This window comes from Apium graveolens, chromosome 6, assembly GCF_009905375.1.
Source record: "Apium graveolens cultivar Ventura chromosome 6, ASM990537v1, whole genome shotgun sequence".
NCBI lineage: Eukaryota > Viridiplantae > Streptophyta > Magnoliopsida > Apiales > Apiaceae > Apium > Apium graveolens.
Window position 1 is genome coordinate 54,201,686 of NC_133652.1, and position 20,494 is coordinate 54,222,179.

General features: G+C 34.0%; 2 protein-coding genes and 1 long non-coding RNA gene across 6 annotated transcripts; 2 read left to right on the forward strand and 1 right to left on the reverse strand.

Moving 5' to 3' along the window:
• LOC141668161 (aconitate hydratase, cytoplasmic-like) lies at positions 1-3,344 on the forward strand. 4 transcript variants are annotated; one of them, XM_074474873.1, is made up of 7 exons: positions 1-842; positions 1,142-1,209; positions 1,294-1,412; positions 1,910-2,031; positions 2,489-2,728; positions 2,810-2,913; positions 3,168-3,344. In XM_074474873.1, the coding sequence occupies exons 1-5, from the start codon at positions 792-794 to the stop codon at positions 2,699-2,701; spliced, it is 573 nt and encodes a 190-aa protein (XP_074330974.1). In that variant the 5' UTR covers positions 1-791; the 3' UTR covers positions 2,702-2,728; positions 2,810-2,913; positions 3,168-3,344. The 4 variants fall into 4 exon arrangements, with proteins under 4 accessions (XP_074330974.1, XP_074330977.1, XP_074330975.1 ...); XM_074474876.1 differs by having other exon boundaries at positions 2,489-2,621; positions 2,823-2,913; XM_074474874.1 differs by lacking the exon at positions 3,168-3,344 and having other exon boundaries at positions 2,823-2,913.
• Positions 3,345-6,781: 3,437 nt separating this feature from the next.
• On the reverse strand, positions 6,782-7,765 carry LOC141667751 (putative germin-like protein 2-1). Its single transcript, XM_074474360.1, has 2 exons — positions 7,610-7,765; positions 6,782-7,489 (listed from the first exon to the last, which is right to left on the reverse strand). Exons 1-2 carry the CDS (start codon positions 7,737-7,739, stop codon positions 6,951-6,953), a joined length of 669 nt encoding a protein of 222 aa, XP_074330461.1. The 5' UTR covers positions 7,740-7,765; the 3' UTR covers positions 6,782-6,950.
• A 2,205-nt stretch (positions 7,766-9,970) lies between these two features.
• Positions 9,971-13,512, forward strand: LOC141668489 (uncharacterized). Its single transcript, XR_012553073.1, has 7 exons — positions 9,971-10,187; positions 10,321-10,353; positions 11,537-11,608; positions 12,178-12,238; positions 12,455-12,525; positions 13,007-13,096; positions 13,197-13,512. It is a non-coding gene; the product is annotated as an uncharacterized LOC141668489 (long non-coding RNA).
• Positions 13,513-20,494: the final 6,982 nt, after the last annotated feature.

A 20,494-nucleotide genomic window follows, 5' to 3' on the forward strand; every position in this document is an offset into this window, starting at 1 on the left:
ATAAACTTCATAGCCGTCCGCTGTTTGTGCTTCCATTTCCGATCCGAAGGATCTCAGCTGCTTGAATTGAGTTAGGTTTCATGATTTTTCGTGTTTTCACTTTTTTGAATTTTGGGTTTTAGATGTGTTTGTAAAATCTTTCTGTTATTTTGGGGATTTTTATGTGTGGTGTGAATTTTGTGGTCCTATTGAGTTTTGATTTAGGTTGTGGTCTCTCCCCTTCCCTCTCTCCCTCTCTTTCTCCCCCTCTACTCTCCTTGTTATGAAAAATCTATACATACATAAATATTTGCTTTGATTTGAGCCTCCTTTGATTGATTTGTATATTTCTTTAATGGTGTATGGTTCCGTTTTGGGTTTCAATTCGACTTCAATTTGGGGTTTTAGTTCGTGTTCAAAACTAAGGCTTTAGGGCTTATTTGTGGATTCAATGGAAGGTGCTTGTCTTTAATTTTGTGGATACAAGTAAGGAAAGGGGATGTGGAGGGGAAAATTGAAGCTCAAGAAGAAAATTGAGTGTTTTGATGATTTGTGTAGGTTTGTTCTGTGTGATTTAAGATGTAAGTGATTTTTTCTTCTCCCAGTAGCAGTTTTGTGGGTGTGTCTGTTATGACTTGCTTGAATGCTATATGATAGTTTCCGTAACATCTCTGTATAAGGTATTATCCATCTGGACTGTGTAATGATTTTAGGATTCCCACCATTCTACATGAAATGCAAATATGTGATCAGCTAAGAACTGACACAGTTATACAACTAAGAGTTGTACAAACACATCGAATCCTAGTGTCATGCTTGGAGCTGGTCTTGTTGCAAAGAAGGCCTGTGAGCTAGGATTGGAGGTATGTTATACCTGTCAATTACAGTAACCTCTTTAAAATAATAGGTTCGGGACCAAGGAAATGAATTTCTTTATTGGGCGTAAAAATACAATGTTTCCATTATGTTGGTTTCCGGAGAAAAATATTATTTTTTAGCGAGGTTATTATTTTATCGATTAATACTTGATCAAGGTTCATCTGTACTCACTTGTATTGGGTAAACAGAGAGTTTATAGTTATGTCCTCAATACATTGTTCAGTGTTTTTGGAGTGGTAGGAGTCTGCCTTGTAATATTCATATAAATTGTATCTGCAAACAGGTTAAGCCATGGGTGAAAACAAGTCTTGCACCAGGGTCTGGAGTTGTTACCAAGTACTTGCTTCAAAGGTATTACAACTATTCTGTAAAAGAGTGTATTTCTGACTGATAATAAATTCCCAGCTTTGAATTGTTTACCTTTCCGTATTTTAGTGGCCTGCAAGAGTACTTGAACCAGCACGGCTTCAACATTGTTGGGTATGGTTGTACGACATGCATAGGAAACTCTGGGGACCTTCATGAATCAGTTGTTGCTGCAATTACAGACAATGGTATTGTCTTCTTTTTTCTGATATTTCATTCAATGCCTCCACTAAAATTAAGAAATGTCAGGGTGCTTTCCATCAATATTTTGCCTCCCACTGCTCTGTTCCACCGGTATATTGGTCTTAAGATTTTGATTATTAAAACAATTTTCATATCACCCCATGGTGAAATCATCACTTGTATTGTATCTTATATTGTGGTCAAGAGGCTATATTTGTGAAAACATACGGAATTTAAGATTTTATCATCTTTTTACAAGGGAGTATCATTTTTATTTTACATTAAGATTGATTATGTTACTATGGATGAATTAGAAGATAATACAACCTGTATTTTAAATATAAGTTACCCTTTTAAACGGAGAAAAAGTATTATACATTGTCCTGAATGAAGGCAACAGTTGTGTGTTGTTAGCTGTCTTGATTTACCTTCTTTTCTTCCATTTTTGTGGACCAGACAATAATCGCTGTACACCTATACTCTGTATATGTATGCTTTCCAGACATTGTAGCTGCAGTTGTTCTTTCCGGAAATAGAAACTTCGAAGGACGTGTTCACCCACTAACAAGAGCCAATTATCTTGCTTCGCCTCCATTAGTTGTGGCTTATGCACTAGCCGGCACAGTATGCTTCCTTACTTTTTACTTTAATATTATTTATTTTTCCCCATCTAAAATCTGATTAATAATGTGCATGGGAGGGTTCTGCTAAGCTTTTTGTGCTAAAAGATGAAGAGCTTTCAAGCTACCATGTTATGTCATTTTTTCAAATAGCCATATTATTGTCTTTTTCGTTATCCGGGGTTTTTGGAGCTGGGGGATTATGTATTATATTTAGTCAGGGCTTTCCTTTTCGTTGTCTGAACTTCTTATTCCAGCTCAATGTGATGAGCTTACTGTTGACATTGTCCAGCTGACACATACCTTCTGTACATTCTTCTTGTTTGTAATATTAAGCTAGGCCATTTTGTATAGCTATCTGATATTGAATATAAAAATTTAATGTTATGATCAAGAAATTCTTATCATTATATACAATTGCTAAAGTAGTATCAAATTTAATGTTATGTTTCCTTGCCCAGATGGCAGGCTTTGCTCTATACAGAAGATACATATCCCAGTTCAAGAAGATGCTCAATATCATTTCCCGAAAGTTTGTCAGTGCACTTGAACAACGACCAGATCTAGCCAATGTAGTCATGAACACTTCTTCCTGTATGCCTGCCTTCCTTCTGTCCACACAAAATTGCAAATATAAGTTCAATTTTCAGCACAAATATTATGTTTTCACTTGAGAAACTGTCCTTAACATGCTAAACTAGGTATGTTTCTAAGCTTACACAAGATAAAATTTGTTCTAGTTAACTAGGTTGAATATCTTTTATTAAAAAGTGTGTTGATAGTCATATAATGCAGGTGAGAGGGGAAAGGGATAAATTCAGCAGGTGATCTGTTGATAGTCCTGACCAGCAGAGTTGCTACCATCCACATGTACAGAAAAAACCAGGTGCCAAGTTCTATTTTTCTTAAAACTTATAGATTTTAAATCTCTCTCAAATTACTCTTTCTTATTTAAAAAAATCTAGTGTACATCCCTTTATGATATCTAACAGTATCTAGTATACATTTAGGTCAATCACATCCAAAAGTTTGTCACAAGGATAAATGATTTTCTATGTAATTATGTTGTATGTAATTATGTTGTAATTATGTAATTATGTAATTATGTTGTCGATTTATTTTGAAGATTATTTTCTCCAGATTGGGAAATTGCCTATCACATGCTGTAATGATATTGCAAGGACAACATAGCTCTTGCGGAAGACGTGAAGAGAAGCTGAAAATCCTTGTAGACTCTATATTTTCTTTAATTTGTAGTAGAAATCTTAGACTCATGAAGGCAGTGATATCAATATGCTTTTAGCTTTTGTATAACTATGTTGCTCTGATTTTCGATCATGGATTAACTTTAGAACTTTTGTTTAGATTTGCAAAGTTAATTTCATTTGATTACTTGTTATATTTTGTGTAAGACAACGCTTTTAACAACCAAACTTCATTAAAATATCATGTCTTTAATACTAAAACAATGCTTTCGAACACAAAACTTTAATGCAAAATTAACTCTCACAAAACTTTGGTGCAAAATTAACTCTCACAACCTGGGCTATTTGCATCAGCAACACAGAAATCCTGAAGAGGATTATTATCAGTGGCCAGAGCAACAAAGCAAGTCATACTACTTACAATTAAACATATGAAAACAAGTTTGGAGCCCCTTGAAGAATCCATATTTGAAAACTTTTGGTTAAAAAATATGCTAAGAGACCAAATGATGAGTTCTGAGAGTTGAGTTGTAAAGATACGGATCTTGTCCAAGGTTTATATAGAATACTTCTACGAGGGAAAGTGTGACAGAGAGGATAAAATATATACAAAATTGCTTACCTATGGCACTGACATATTCAAGATACAGAGTAGTAGTAAAACTATATATGTAATTGGCATCTGTTATTTATTTATATTTATTATTGTGACATAACTTGGTTGAAAGTCTATCCAATAGATCATCTTTAACTAGTTTTTAAATGTATCAGGTTCACTGCTTCGAGTTTCCTCAAGAAACAATAATGAAAAAACCAAGTAACTCAAGTATGTTTTTCAATGTTAATAACAATATAGCTAACTAGTCAGCTTATTTTCTCACAATTTAGAAGCGAGCTTCAGCTCTTTTGCTTTATAATTCAAGATACAACTTACATACATCTGCAAAATGCATGCAGGTAGTATTTATATAGAGTACAAAGTTGCTACCTGACCTAATCCCTTACCTCAACACGCTAGACAGCCACCTTTTTATTTAGACTTCATTTATATCATTCATGACCAGCTTGCTTTGTTGTTTTATGCAGCCTACCTTATTTGTAGGATTCAAACAAGACTGCTGCATGGTTCACGGATATCTAGCTGTTGCATGTAAATATTAGAGTGCCACGTCCATGTTTCTCTTATTACTATACGTACACTACTCTCTGGATAGTAGAACTAGTTTGACAAATTAAACACAGCACACCATTTTTTCTGGGATTGCATGGTTGTGTATTTTAACTCAGCCTTCACTAGAAAACCAACCGTAATTATTATTCTTCTGAAGGGTTTGAATATTCTAACACTTCCCCTCAAACCCGTCTTAGCATTCTGAGCTTGTTCTTCATTTTTCCAAACATGTCCGGCTTTAATGGCTTCGTAAATATATCACCTAAATTATCTTATATCTTGTAGTGTACCGGATCTTGAAATAAATAGTAACCGGATCTTCTTTGGCAATATTTAACGCGCCCAAAATATAGCTCAACCACATAGCTTGACATACGCACGTTGCTGTTGCGATGTATTCCGCCTCACATGTTGAGAGAGCAATTATTTGTTACTTCTTCGATGACCATGAAAAAATTGTAGAACCGATGTAAAAAGCATAACCCGGAGTGTTTTTCCCGTCATCCTAGTCACCATCGTAATCAATGTATGAGTAGCATACTAATTTTGAATTTTGAGAGTATGTGTAAAATAAGCCATGATTAAGCGTACCTTTTATGTATCTCAAAATTCGGTTAGTTGCCATGAAATGATCTTCCTTCGATTTTTCCATGTACCTACTAATTAATCCAACCGCATACATAATATCGGGACGAGTGAAAGTTAGGTACCTCGGACTTCCAACCAAACTTTTAAACAATATCGAATTTAACGACTCTCTCGTCGAATCAACTTGGAGCTTTATTCTTGCTTCTGCTAGACGCTTCCACCACCAAACTGAAGCTCTTAGTTTCTAGTATTACAAATAATATTGTGCTTACTGCCTTCCATTCCTCCATTCTGAATTTCTTCAAAATCTGCTTCGCATATTTTTCTATGACATAAAAATCCCATCTTTGCTTTGATTCACCTCGACTCCAAGAAAGTATGACATTTGACTAACATCTGTCATCTCAAATTCATCAACCATAACTTTTTTAAAATCATCGAACATACCAGGGTTATTTCCAGTAAAAATCATGTCATCCACGTATAAGCACATGATCATAAATCTCCCCCCTGAATTTTTCTTCGTGTAGAGGGCATACTCGTATGGACTCTTCATGAAACCAATTTTCTTAAAATATTCATCAACCCTTGTGTTTCATGCTCGCGGAGCTTGCTTCAAACCATATAAGTCTTTCTTCAGTCTGTAGACTTTGTTTTCCCAGCCTTTCTGAACATATACGGGAGGCTGCTCAATATAGACTTCTTCTTCGAGATATCCGTTTAGAAATACCGACTTCACATCCATCTGATACACTGCCATGCAATCCCAGAAAAAATGGTGTGCTGTGTTAAATTTGTCAAACTACTTCTATTATCCAGGTAGTAGTGTACGTATAATAATAAGAGAAACCTGGACGTGGCACTTTAATATTTACATGCAGCAGCTAGATATCTCTGAACCATGCAGCAGTCTTGTTTGAATCCTACAAATAAGGTAGGCTGCATAAAAGAACAAAGCAAGCTGGTCATGAATAATATAAATGAAGCCTAAATAAAAGGTGGCTGTCTAGCGTGTTGAGGTAAGGGATTAGGTTAGCAGGTAGCAGCTTTGTACTCTATATAAATACTACCTCCATGCATGTTGTAGATGTATGTAAGTTGTATCTTGAGTTATAAAGCAAAAGAGCTGAAGCTCTAAATTGTGAGAAAATAAAAGAAAAGGTCGTAGCCCGTGCGTTTGTAAACAACAATATATATTTATATTTGTAATTGTATTAGTCATCAAAATAAACAGTTATTGTGTTGGGATAATATATATTATTATCAAAACCTTTAAAGCCCATTATATTTCCAACAGCTATACACGAACACGAAAGTACACGAACACGAAAGTACATAAGTGAATTAAGTGTCGGTTTTGGGTTTACACTTGGGTACACGACATGAAATGAAAGTATACGAAATAAATAAATATTTAAATAAATTTATCAAAATTTTATGAATACATATATCTTACAATAATATTTTACATGTAATATTTACACAAAGTAGATATAAAATAGATTCAAATTTAAATTTCATAAAACTTGACTGCACTTGAGTCTTTATGACTTGTTGACTTAAAACTCGACCAGTAAAAATTTAACATTTAAATATATATTTTATTTATCTTTATTTTTATTATTAATTTTAAATTATACGAAATAAGACACGAAACGTACACGAAATGAAGATATACGAACGCGAAACGAAATGAATCCTTAACGGTTCGGGTTTGGATTAGGCATTCATGACACGAAAAACGAAAGTAAACGACACGAAAGTACACGAAATGAACGAATTTCCAGCAGAGTTGGGAGTTAAACCATAACCTCAGTCACCACTGAGATTTTTATTTAAGGTTGATACCAAATAATGATTAAAAGCAACAATATCAATTGAAAGTAAATAAAAAACTAACTGAACAATAGCTTAACATCCACAAGAAATATTATTTATAAATCCAATACGTTCCTCTGCTTAAAATCTCGCCTGCAGCTGCTGGACTGTGATTTTGTTTAGTTGGAAAGCCTTGGCAAGAATGTCAGCTGATATATCAGGATTGGCTCCGAATACAGTATTAGCAATGGTGATAACCCCTGGGTTTTGGCTGTTAAGACCAGCAAATGCTACTGCATTACCATATCCAATATTTTGCTGGTAGTGTATAAGGCCTTGAGGAAACACATACACATCACCTTCGTTAAGGACTTTGGTGATATGACGATTTTCTGGGTTCGAAGTGACAAATCCAACCCTCAATGTACCTTTGATAACTGTCAAAATTTCAGTAGCACGAGGATGAGTATGTGGAGCATTGATTCCCCATGGTGCAAAGTCGATACGAACAAGAGAAATGCCAAGAGTGTTGAGTCCAGGAATTCTAGCAACATTAACTGTGGTTACATTTGATCCAACTAGATTGGACCATGTGTCTCCGGCTATGTTCAATCCGCTAGTAAAGAAGTCGTTTTCAGTTACAACCTTGGGGTCCTTGCAAACTAGTCCGTTCACCAAAACTGAAAGAATAATAAGCAAATTTGTAAGTAATTTGTAGTCTACAAGTAAAATTTAGACAGGAAAATTAGATGCTAAAGAAAATGATGTTGTTATGTTATGCATGCATGTAAAATATATACCTGGGCTATTTGCATCAGCAACACAGAAATCCTGAAGAGGATTACTATCGGTGGCCAGAGCAACAAAGCAAGTTATAGTACTTGCAATTAAGCATATGAAAACAAGTTTGGAGCCCCTTGAAGAATCCATATTTGAAACTTTTGGTTAAAATTATAATTTGTTTAAAAGAGTTGGGATAAATATTATGCTAAGAGACCAAATGATGAGTTCCGAGAGTTGAGTTGTAATTGAAGATATGGATATTGTCCAAGGCTTATATAGAAAACTTTTACGAGGGATAGTGTGACAGAGAGATAAAAGATATACAAAAAATTGCTTACATATGGCACTGACATAGTCAAGATACAGAGAAGTAGTAAAAATGCCAATTGGGTCCAGAATTGAAGTGGTAAAACTATGTACTTGGTATCTGTTAATCAAGAAACATAATTTGATTGGAGTTGTCAGATCATCTTTAACTAGTTTTTAAATTTGTTAGGTTGTAACTGGTCAGCTCAAGTATGTTTTTTCAATGTTATTAATAAAATAGCGAACTAGTCAGCTTCTGAGCAGATATTCACATTGCAATGTATTCAGCAAATGTTTGAGACAATTCAACCCCCGTGTAAGCTAATTCTCCTGCAGCTGGTAAAACCTTTGCATGTGTTTGAATCAGTTTTACCTGCTAAATAATATGTTTATATATTATATAACCTACCACTGCTGAATGTTGGCCGCCTAGAGCAATTCCAATTATTAGGGGCAGATCAAGTCCTATACGTGCTCTTAACTTTAAAAATTAAGAAATGAGAGCATAAATTTATACTCCAACAATATGTACTTCCTTAAATCACTAATATCATTATCCTATTAAACCCTACTTTATACCCTCTGTGAAATTTATATGAACTTGTATGAAGAAGATGAAGTAATGTACAATGTGTATATTGATTTGTATCTATCTGTTATAATGCTTAAGCAAGAAGTAATAACAATCTCTCTATGTTTATATACAAGAAGCCTCTGATCTACTACTGTGTGTGTTAGTGTATTAATCAGTTACAAGAAGATTAACTATCTGGTGTTACTAACTAATCAGTGTCTAATTATGTACTCAATTATCCTCTAATGATTAAGTGATGTCAGCTGTCATGCTTGTGATATCATCAATCCAACACCCCCCTCAAGTTGGATTTAGGAGGAGTAAATGACAAAGAAATGAGACCAGATGAAAGTTTGGTGTGAATGAAATGGCAATCAAGCTCAATATCCTTGGTTCTTTCGTGTAAACAGGATTGCGAGCACTGTAAATGGCCGCCTAATTATCACACTTGACTGGGATAGGAATGATATCAGGAACATCGAGTTCAGTCAAGAGTCGAGATAACCAGGCCAATTCAGATGTGAGACGACGAAGGGAGCGACATATCTGCCTCAGCTGATGATAAAGAAACTGTGTGTTGTTTCTTTGATTTCCAGGAAACAAGGCTGCCACCAAGCAAAACAACAAAACCACTTAAAGACTTCCGAGAGTTGGGACATGCCGCCCAGTCTGCCTGCATCACAGAATGCCTCTAATTGAAAGGAAGAGTCCTTGGTGAAAAGAAGACCTTGACTAGGACTATGGCAAAGATACCTCAAGACATGTATAGCTGCATACCAATGTGGTTGACGAGGTGCAGACATAAATTGGCTAAGATGCTGTACACAAAAGGATATATCTGGACGAGTAATTGTGAGGAAGTTCAGTTTACCAACCAGTCTTCGATAATCAAAAGAGTTATTAAGTAAAGTCCCCTGATCAGGCAAAAGTTTAACTGTAATATCCAGAGGAGTAATGACAGAGTCTGAATCTGTAAACTGAAACTCAGAAAGAAGATCCATTGTAAATTTGTGTTGAGACACCACCATTCCATTTGGAACCTCAGCAAACTCTAATCCCAAAAAATAATGTAACTTGCCAGATCTTTAATTTTAAACACAGAGTCTAAATATGCCTTAATCGATGTAATTTCTCGGCACTACAAGAATAATGTCAATAGACATCACACATTAGACATCGGTTAACTTTGCCACTGATGTTAAAAGAAGTATTGACATCACCCCGTGTTTTTGTGATGTCTTTGTTCTTTGTAGACATCGGTTATAATTAAACCGATGTCTAAAATTCACCGAAAAAAATAATTTCGCGTCCACCTTTTCTTTCCCTCCTTAGTCAAATTTTCATTCAGTTTTAATTCTAAATCCCCCCCAAAATCCCAAAATTCTCCCCCCTTAACCAAATTTTGGTTCCCCCCAAATCAATCTTCAACACAAAATCAAAACAAAAACTAAAAACTAAAAAATCAAAACTAAAAACTAAAAAACAGAAATCTGTTCTCTCTCTATCGAACCCCCCCCCTCTCTCTCTCTCCTCTCTCTCTCTCGATCGAGCCTCTCTCCCCTCATAATCTCTCTGAACTCCGGCCATCATCTCACCATCACAATCTCTCGAACCTCTCTCTCTCGAACCTGTCTCTGGAACTCCTCTCTCTCTCTGAACCTCTCTCCGCTCTCAATCTCTCCGTTAAGCCTCTTTCAGTTAACCTCTCTACTTCGGTAAGTATTGTATCTACTTGAATCGAACTGGTCTTCTCTGCATGAAGACCAGTTTTAAAAGTTGAGGGTTTTTGAATTCAAAACCCTAATTTTGTAAACTTGTTGCTAATACTTTTCTTCTTGTTGTATACAGGACCTAATCTGAGAAAAAGATTTAAAGCTTTAGGTAATTTGGGTATTTTTAGTTGTTCATTTGTATTTTTGTTTGTTTTTGTTTTTTTTGTAAATTATGTAAAGTTAACGATCCTTACATCTCTACTAATTACATGATCTTTTTTAACTTTAATCCTCATTTTTTTGCTTTAGTTTTGATTTGTGATTTGATTTAGTGTTGTTTATCTAATTTTGCTCTTTATAAATGCTGATCTATTATTTTATTACAGATATGATTTGGTTTTAAATCTTTTGATTTGGTGCTTGTTATAGATTTATCTCCTTTATTTTATAGACAAGTTATCGAAATTAAGTTGTTTATATGCGCGCTCTGCCCGGGTACGAAAGACTCATGACAGTGTTACTATAGAGTTATTGTAAGTTGTCACATGGCTTTATCTTCTTGTTCTTTCCATTACTATTTTTAATTGCATGCACTTCTAAAGATGAGTTACATAATACTGTATGAGTGTAATCTTACGTCGAGCGTTTATCTTTAATGATACACGACATTACTTGAGTGCTTCAGCACAAATGTGGAGCAGCACTCACAATGACACTCGGACACTCTTAAAGAGAAGATGTCGTAAAATCACCCGTTTTCCGTAGAAGTATAGTACAATTGTTAAGCTTCAGTCTTATTTTGTTGATTTCCTTATAGATAATGGCAGGACTCTTGGATCGGTATTTATTTTGTAAAAATACTCGAGTTTTATAAATGGTAACATGGATGGCTCAATATTTCTACAACCGTGATATTGAAGTACAGTATTGAACAACATTTTTGATCACTGAACGAAGAAACAGGCGACATGAATGATGTTCTTTACAACCTGTACAGCGTAGCTGTATGTAAACTCTAATTCTGTTCATACATACCTCTAATTGACTTGTCGAAGTTTGGACAAACCTTGTTCTATAGTCCAGTCCTGTTTCCTGATAAATCTTTTTAGGTGCATTAGCTTCTGTTAAATTGTAGAAGTTTCGATGAATGTGCTAAATGTATTAGTGAATCTTTTCATGCACTAATATGAATCAAGCCAAGTAGCACACTAGTAAAATTTCAAGCTATTTCTGTATTTTTCTACGTTTGTTCTTCCTCCTTTAAATTTAATAGAGTAATTTCCTAGACATCAAGTTTGTCAAATACACCTTAACATATGCTTCAACATTGCCTTTTTCCTTGCTCTTTGCAGGGTGATCCAAAACATTTGCTGTTGGCTCATCTATTTGACAAACCCTGCTTTTTAGGACTCCTGGAAGTATAGGTAATTAAATATATGAGTAAATGAGATGGTCATGAGATTTATAATATACTATACTTTGTATTTTGAGTGTTTACTCTGCTTTAATAAATACACACTAAATACAGGTGCTTGATATCTCTGCATGATAAAAACAGTGTTTCGTGTTTTAAGTCTCTTTAACAATATTCTACCTTGCTACTCTGCAACTTTTTAAGCATGGACTGAGGTGAAGTTATGTTGGGTGTAGTACAATATGGTATATTTAAATAAGTTGTCCACCAAGCTGGGCATGTACCTATCACACGATTTTGTATTGACTTTTGCACATCAATTAGCTGTCAATGTTCTTCTTTAAAATTTCTTTTACGTGTTCATCTTTATTCTAGCAATATTGGGGCAAACTTATGTAATGTTCTTCTAATCTTCTTAAGTTTCTTTTACATGGTCATCTTTATTCTTCACAATCTGCTCATCATATCCAAGAATGGTGTTTTATAGTTGTTTATCATCAGAAAAGAACTAAGTATTGTATTCAATTGTTCTCATTTCATTACTTTGTTTTGCTATAAATATCTCATGGATCTTTGCAGCTAAAATGATCCCCATTTTCATGGTGTTTGCCGGTGGACCTTTGGGGTCTGGAAAGCAGTGGTACGTTTAACCGTGGTTTTCCTTTGTAACATCTGCATAACTTATATTACATTGAGGTCAATGTAAAACATAAACATTTCATTTGAAGTTTATTTCATTATTTTGTCAACTCTAGCAAGCACGTATATGTACTGTAGAATTGAGCTTTTTCAAGGTGCATGTTTAGCCCACAATTCCCCTAGGCCCTAACCTTTCATTGTTGTTATTATGGTGTAGGTTTTCATGGATCCATGTGGACGACCTAGTAAGCCTGATATATGAAGCTTTAGTTAATCCAAATTATAAAGGTAAACATCTATGCTCCGCTCATATATACTGTATTTATATAGTAGCATATGTATATCTGATTACAAAGGCGGTAACTTCTAGGAAATCACCAGTGTGCACCGAACTTTAAATTTTATATAATAATAAAGCCAATGGCCAGAAGCTTTTTGCTTATGAACTCCATTACGTGCAAGCGCAGAAGCACCGAGAGGCTAGAGCACAATTATTAGATTAATAAATTCTCTTGAAATTTTCTTTTATTCTTTATCCAGGAAAGTTATACTTGTGTTCCACCACACATTTCGTAAGTGGTATATATGTACTAATTATATGTGCATTTGTCATGCACCCATCTAATAATCAACATCTCCACATCAATCTCTTTCTTATATAATAATTGTTATGCTGTATCAGGGAAGAGTCTGAGGGAAAGCTCAAGGGAATTTTGGGAATAATTGTTATATAATAATTGTTATTTCTGGTCGAATTTAAATTTTTCAGGTCAAGCATCTTTGATGCCAAAGCAGGAATTGCTCTAAATAATAACTTTGTCAAGCTTGTTTCGTGGTATGACAATGAATGGGGATATAGGTAAACAGTCGTTCTCATCTAATTGTGATTTGTGGTTCAGTTGTTTCTCTTATGAGCTGTTAAATTCTTTTACATATGTCTTTTTGGGTGGTTAATGCAGCACCCGTGTGGTTGATTTGATCGTGCACATGGCATATGTCGAGTAAGTGGGGGATCGTACTTGCTTGCTTGGGATAAAGCGGCTTGCTCATCTTATCCTTTGCAGTTGTTGAGATATCTAAATAATTGGAACTTATATGGGCCTTTGCTGTCTTCTGTAGAGAGGATTTGCGTCTCATATTTTGAAGAGTGTTCAAAACAGGATAGTGAAAATACTATCTTACAATTTTCATTAGACTGAATGTCTTTTCTGGAGAATGTAATAGTTTAGATTTCAGATCATATGTTTTACTATTTTTGTTGACGTTCTCAGACAACAATTACACAATTAGTGATGTAAAACTCTACACAATTTGGTCTATAAACTTCTTATACATCACTTTCAATTAAGAAAAGCTGATGTCAAAAAAGATAATGTACATCACTTTAAGGTAAAAAACTGATGTCAAAGAAATTCAGGTTCAAGTCTAAATGAAACATAAAAATCACTTTGTTTAAGATAAAACTGATGTCAAGTAACATTATAAACATCACTTTTAACCAAACAAAACTGATGTCAAAAAACACAATGTACATCACTTTCAGACAAACAACTGATGTTAAAGACTAACATGTTCAAGTCTAAATGATACATAGACATCACTTCATTCTAGAAAATACTGATGTCTATACGCTAAATTAGACATCACCTTTCATTAAAGAAACAGATGTTTAATATATCATTTTACATCACCTCTGTCAAAATTATCGATGTTTTTGTGACAAAAAACATAGCTCAATATAGGTTTAATATGTTTTAATAGGTGTAATTTAGTTATTAAATAATTTTGTTATAGCATTTTTTATAAAAAATTATCCCATAGACATCAGTGTTTATCACTAAAATCGATGTTTTTGTGACAAAAAACATAGCTCATGATATATTTAACATGTTTAATTAGGTGTAATTTAGTTATTAAATGATTTATTTATAGCATTTTATATAAATAATCAACAAATAGACATCTGTTTTTTAACTAAAATCGATGTCTAATCGAGTATAGACAACCGGTATTCACCGATGTCTAGAATAGACATCACCGACATCAACATTGGTTGGGAAACAGCATAAACATCGGCCAAAAAGCGATGTCTATGGACTTTTTTCTTGTAGTGCGGTATCATTTCCAACTACCAGGATATCATCAAAGTAAAAATCCAAATAAAGTACCAGGTCACCATGCTTCTTATAAAATAAAGATGAGTCATTTTCCAAAGCAATGTATTCTTTTGTAATCATAGTAGACTTTAGCTTAGTATGGCACTATCGTGTGGCTTGTTTAAGCCCATACAGTGACTTATCGAGCTTACAAACTAAAGTAGGATCAGAAAGAATCAAACCAGGAGGAGGGGATCATATAAACATCCTCAAATAAATCTCCGTATAAAAATGCGTTGTTGACCTCTAAGTGAAACATCTGCCAACCTTTCTGAATAGCAGTAGCTACAAGACAGCGGATGGTTGTCATTTTTACTACAGGAGAGAAAGTTTCCGTGTAATCCACACCCTCCTTTTGAGTATAACCACGGACAACTCACCGTGCTTTATAATCTTCTATAGTACCATCTGAGTTCTTCTTGACTTTAAACAATAAACACCCATTTAGAAGAAACAAGTTTCTTGTCTGGAGGAAGTTTTACGAGTGACCATGTATCATTTGCTGCCAGAGTCGAAAACTCATCGTTAATTGCTTTCCTCCACTCAGGGTATTTAACAGTTTCTTTATAAGAGAAGGGTTCTGATGGTGTAAGCTTGTAGTTTGGTAGAGTAACAATGGAAGAATTGCAATGAGAATGAGATGATGTTAGAGTAAATTAATTTGCTCATCAAAAAAAGAAGAATAAAGTGTATTCCAGGATTTTCTAGAAAGATTAAGAGAAGATGAGATTCATGTATTCACCTAGAAAATGCAAGAGTCGGTAAGATTGGTATTAAGATAATTAATGTAAACATTGTATCGGGGTGGTAATTTGGCTATAAATTACTACCTACCTTCAGTTGAAAAAATTAAGAAAAATTATGAATGCTTAAGAAAAGTTTTCACAAGTGCTCCTTTCTCGGGTAAAACAGATGATACAGAGGTGGAAGAAACACAATGAGAAGTGATTGTGCAGAAACAAGCAGTTACAAGTTGATCTATTAACAGATTACACATCATCAGTCAAAGTCAGAGGGTAGTGAAGGTAGTTTCACTGATCGTGTGGACTTCCTACCATTGCTGCCACAAAAGAATGTTGTCTGCTTTACAAGTTACTTACAAACGAGCCAGGTGAAGGGAACCATGCAAGTCTTAACTAATATACCTAACCTAGTTCAGCTTAAGGTATTTAAGGTACATTTATATAGATAATTGTGATTTTAATATTTCAATATTGATAAAAATTTTGATCATTCACAGTATTGTACTAAGATTCAACTTCGAGGTGCAATAAATATATATATATATATATATATATATAATTAACGATTTAAATATCATCAGGTCCAATACAAGTAATATTTGATAACATCTTTTGTAATGCTCAGTCATGTAAAATTGATTTTTATCGTGGTTAAACGAAAATATTGAAAATATTGTTAAAAGTTTAACCAATATTTTTAAAAATTATGATTCTAATAATTTTAAAAAAAATCGATGTGAAGTATGATTAATATTATGTAATTTACTCAATAACATTAGACATCACAAATATAGATTTGGGATTTTTAAACATAGAGTACATGACAAAAATTAAAAGTTAATATAGTAAATATTATTTTTCACCCATAGCAATATGCATTTTTCACATTGGTTATATATTATCTAAATTTTGGCACCTTGAACCTAAAATATTAGTTGTTGCTTCGATAGGAACTCTTTTGACCATATTCCGTCCAAATTGATAGTTAACATTAGTTTATGCAATGGTAAAATCTACTCCATATACTCATATACTCGTGTGAAAAAGCACTTCTATTTTCAGGTTCCGAAATTATTATATAATAAAGATTTAAGTCTAAAATTTACCGAGAACAAACGACACAGAAGCCTAACTTCGTTTTCTACTAAATCAAAAACAAAATTTATAAATAAATACATGAATCGATTGCAAATAATAAGAAAAAACTATCTATAATATCGAAATTTATGAAAAATGTCTAGAAATTAAACTCCCAATTGTAAATAAAAACCCTAAAATCGAGTTTTAGTTCCTTACATCTTTCAATAATTTTGAGGTTAGAATATGTTGGGATTCAATAAGAGTTTCACGACGGTAATTCACATACTCGATGTGTGTCACTAATACCATAACACAGTGGATTTATTTCAAGAATATCTATTAACCCTAACCATAATGATCAAAACCCCAAATCATTCAAATTTCAAAAATTACCCAACACCAAATTCGATGTTAGAAATGGATAGTGCTCGTTATAGGATTCGATTTGGTTACTAGAACCTAGAACTAGAGAGTTGGAGTTCAATAACATCTTTATAAGTGGTTATGATTTTTGAAAATTGAAATTATGAGATTTGTATTCTCTTGTAATCTAAACTTGAATGATATTTTTTTCAATTTTGCCCATGATCAAGTTTCCGGTAACAGTTAATTTGGTCAATAAACGGTTTAGAGATAGCAAAATGAATTGAGAATTAATATTTTAGGCACAAAGTGCCATGATAAATAATATAGAACAAATTCGGAAAAAATGTAAATTGCTAGGTGGTGCAAAATATATTTTACTCTTAATGTTAATATATATATATAAACACATTTTATAATCACATTCCCTTAAAAAAAGAATTTATAATCACAAAAATATGGTTATGCATACTACTATATCCTGACATATTTAGATATCTTAAAAGAAGATAAATCAGAACACATAAATTCGAAAGAAAAAATGATAACAATAATCAATTTTTAAAAAAAATTAACCAAAATAATAATTCTGAAAAGTGATCATTTTTAGCCGATTAGATACTACACCGATAGTTATGTATCCCAATTTTTATAAGATAATTCATGGAATAATCCAAATGACAATTTGTATGGTATATATTGGATAGTCCACTTACAGTTGAGTATGACGAAGGTTAAAATTGGCTAATTTTTGAAAAATGATCATATTTATTAATTTTATATAGAAAAATAAGATAAACTTGTTTCAGCCTTCACTAGAAAACCAACCGTAATTATTATCCTTATAAAGGGTTTAAATGTTCTAACATTCCCCCTCAAACTCGTCTTAGCATTCCGAGCTTGTTCTTCATTTTTCAAACATGTCCGACTTTAATGGCTTCGTAAATATATCAGCTAAATTATCTTCTGTCTTGTAGTGTACCAACTCCACAATTTTCTCGTTCACTTGTTCTCGAATGAAATGATATTTAATGTTGATATACTTGCTTCGACTGTGTAATACCGAATTTTTCGCTAGAGAAATAGCGGATTTATTATCCACCTAAATAGTAACCGGATCTTCTTTGGAAAGATTTAACTCACCCAAAATATAGCTCAACCACATAACTTGATAGACGTACGATGCTGCTGCGATGTATTCCGCCTCACATGTTGAGAGAGAGACTATTTGTTACTTCTTCGATGACCATGAAAAAATTGCATAACCGATGTGAAAAGCATAACCCGAAGTGCTTTTCCCATCATCCAAGTCACCACCATAATCGCTGTCTGAGTAGTCTACTAATTTTGAATTTTGAGAGTATGTGTAAAATAAGCCATGATTAAGCGTACCTTTTATGTACCTCAAAATTCTTTTAGCTACCATTAAATGATCTTGATTCGGTTTTTCCATGTACCTACTAACCAATCCAATTGCATACATAATATCGGGACGAGTGAAAGTTAGGTACCTCAGACTTCCACCCAAACTTTTGAACAATGTCGAATTATCGACTCTCTCGTTAAATCAACTCGAAGCTTTATGTTTGCTTTTGCTGGTGTGTTCACCGCCTTGCATTCCACCATTCTGAATTTCTTCAAAATCTGCTCCGCATGTTTTTTCTATGACATAAAAATCCAGTCTCTGCTTTGCTTCACCTCGACTCCAAGAAAGTTTGACATTTGACCAATATCTGCCATCTCAAATTCATCAGTGATAACTTTCTTAAAATCATCGAACATACCAGGGTTATTTCCAGTAAAAATCATGTAATCCACATATAAGCACACGATCATAATATCTCCCCCTAAATTTGTCTTCGTATAGAGGGCATGCTCGTATGGACTCTTCATGAAACCATTTTTCTTAAAATATTCATCAACCCTTGTGTTCCATGCTCGCGGAGCTTGCTTCAAACCATATAAGGCTTTCTTCAGTCTGTAGACTTTGTTTTCCCAGCTTTCTGAACATATACGGGAGGCTGCTCAATATAGAATTCTTCTTCGAGATATCCGTTTAGAAATGCCGACTTCACATCCATCTGATAAATCTTTCACTGGTTACGAGCTGCAATTGTTGTAAGAAGTCGTATTGGATCAACTCTTGTAACTGGAGTGAATACCTCATCAAAATCAATGTCATATCTCTGCTTGTAGCCTTGAGCCACCAACATCGCCTTTGTATTTCTCCACTTCTCCATCTTGATTCGTCTTGGTTTTATAGACCCACTTGACACCAATTGCTTTGTGTCCTCCTGGAAGATCTGTGAGCTCCCATGTATCATTCTTCTTGATTGTGCCAATTTCTTCATCCATGGCTTTGTTCCATTTTCTTTCTTCAGAAGCTTCCTTGAATGTAACTGGATCACAATCAGCCATCAAACAAAATAAAGAATAATCAAAGGATTTTTGTACCAGACTTGTTATTTCATAGATCGTGTCGTTTACTTTCATGTTTCGTGTCATGAATGCCTACCCCAAACCCGAACCGTTAAGGATTCATTTCGTTCCGCGTTCATGCATCTTCATTTCATGTACGTTTCGTGTCTTATTTCGTATAATTTAAAATTAATAATAAAAATAAAGATAAATAAAATATATATTTATATGTTAATTTTTTAGTGATCGAGTCTTAAGTCAATAAGTCATAAAGACTCAAGTGGAGTCAAGTCTTATGATATTTAAATTTGAATCTATTTTATATCTACTTTCTATAAATATTATATGTAAAATATTATTGTAAGATATATGTATTCATATAATTTTGATAAATTAATTTAACTATTTATTTATTTCGTATACTTTCGTTTCGTGTCGTGTACCCAAGTGTAAACCAAAAACCGACACTAAATTCACTCGTGTACTTTCGTGTTCGTATTCTTTCGTGTTCGTATATACTTGTTGGAAACAGAATGGGATTTAAAGGTTTTGACAATAATATATATTATATCAACATAATAACTGTTTATTTTGATGACTAATACAAGTACAAATATAGATATATATTGTTGTTTACAAACGCACGGGCTACGACCTTCTGATAAATCTTCCACTGGTTCTGAGCTGCAATTGTTGTAAAAACTCGTATGGTGTCAACTCTTGCAACTGGAGTTAATACCTCATCATAGTCAATGCCATATCTCTGCTTGTAGCCTTTAGCCACCAACCTCGCCTTTGTATTTCTCCACTTCTCCATCTTGATTCATCTTGGTTTTATAGACCCACTTGACACCAATTGCTTTGTGTTCTTCTGGAAGATCTGTGAGCTCCCATGTATCATTCTTCTTGATTGAGCCAATTTCTTTATCCATGGCTTTGTTCCATTTGATTTCTTCAAAAGCTTCCTTGAATGTAACTGGATCAAATTCAGCCATCAAACAAAATAAAGAATAATCAAAGGATGCTTGTACCGGATTTGTTGTTTCATGGATATTATCCAGACTCCGCATCTTTCTCGGTGCTCCCCCTGAACTGCTGCTTCGTCCTATCGATGGTGTCGACGCAAGTGTTTGTTGATTCAGACTTTGTGGAGAAGCTGGATCATCATCTCCATCATCTTTAATGTTGGAGTCGTCACCGTTGTTATCATCATCGTTAAAGAATAAACCGGCAACTTTTCTTTCTTCCTCACTACATCTCCAGTAATCTGATTCATCGAACTCAATATCTCGATAAATGATTAAATTCTTCATTAGTGGATTATAGAGTCTGTATTCCTTGCTCCTTTTGTCATATCCGGTAAAGATGCATTTCTCGCCTTTATTATCCATTTTCTTCCTTTTCTGATCGGGAACGTGGGCACAAGCAATACACCCGAAAATTCTGAGATGTCCAACTGATGGTTTGCTCCCGCTCCATGCTTCATTTGGAGTTTTA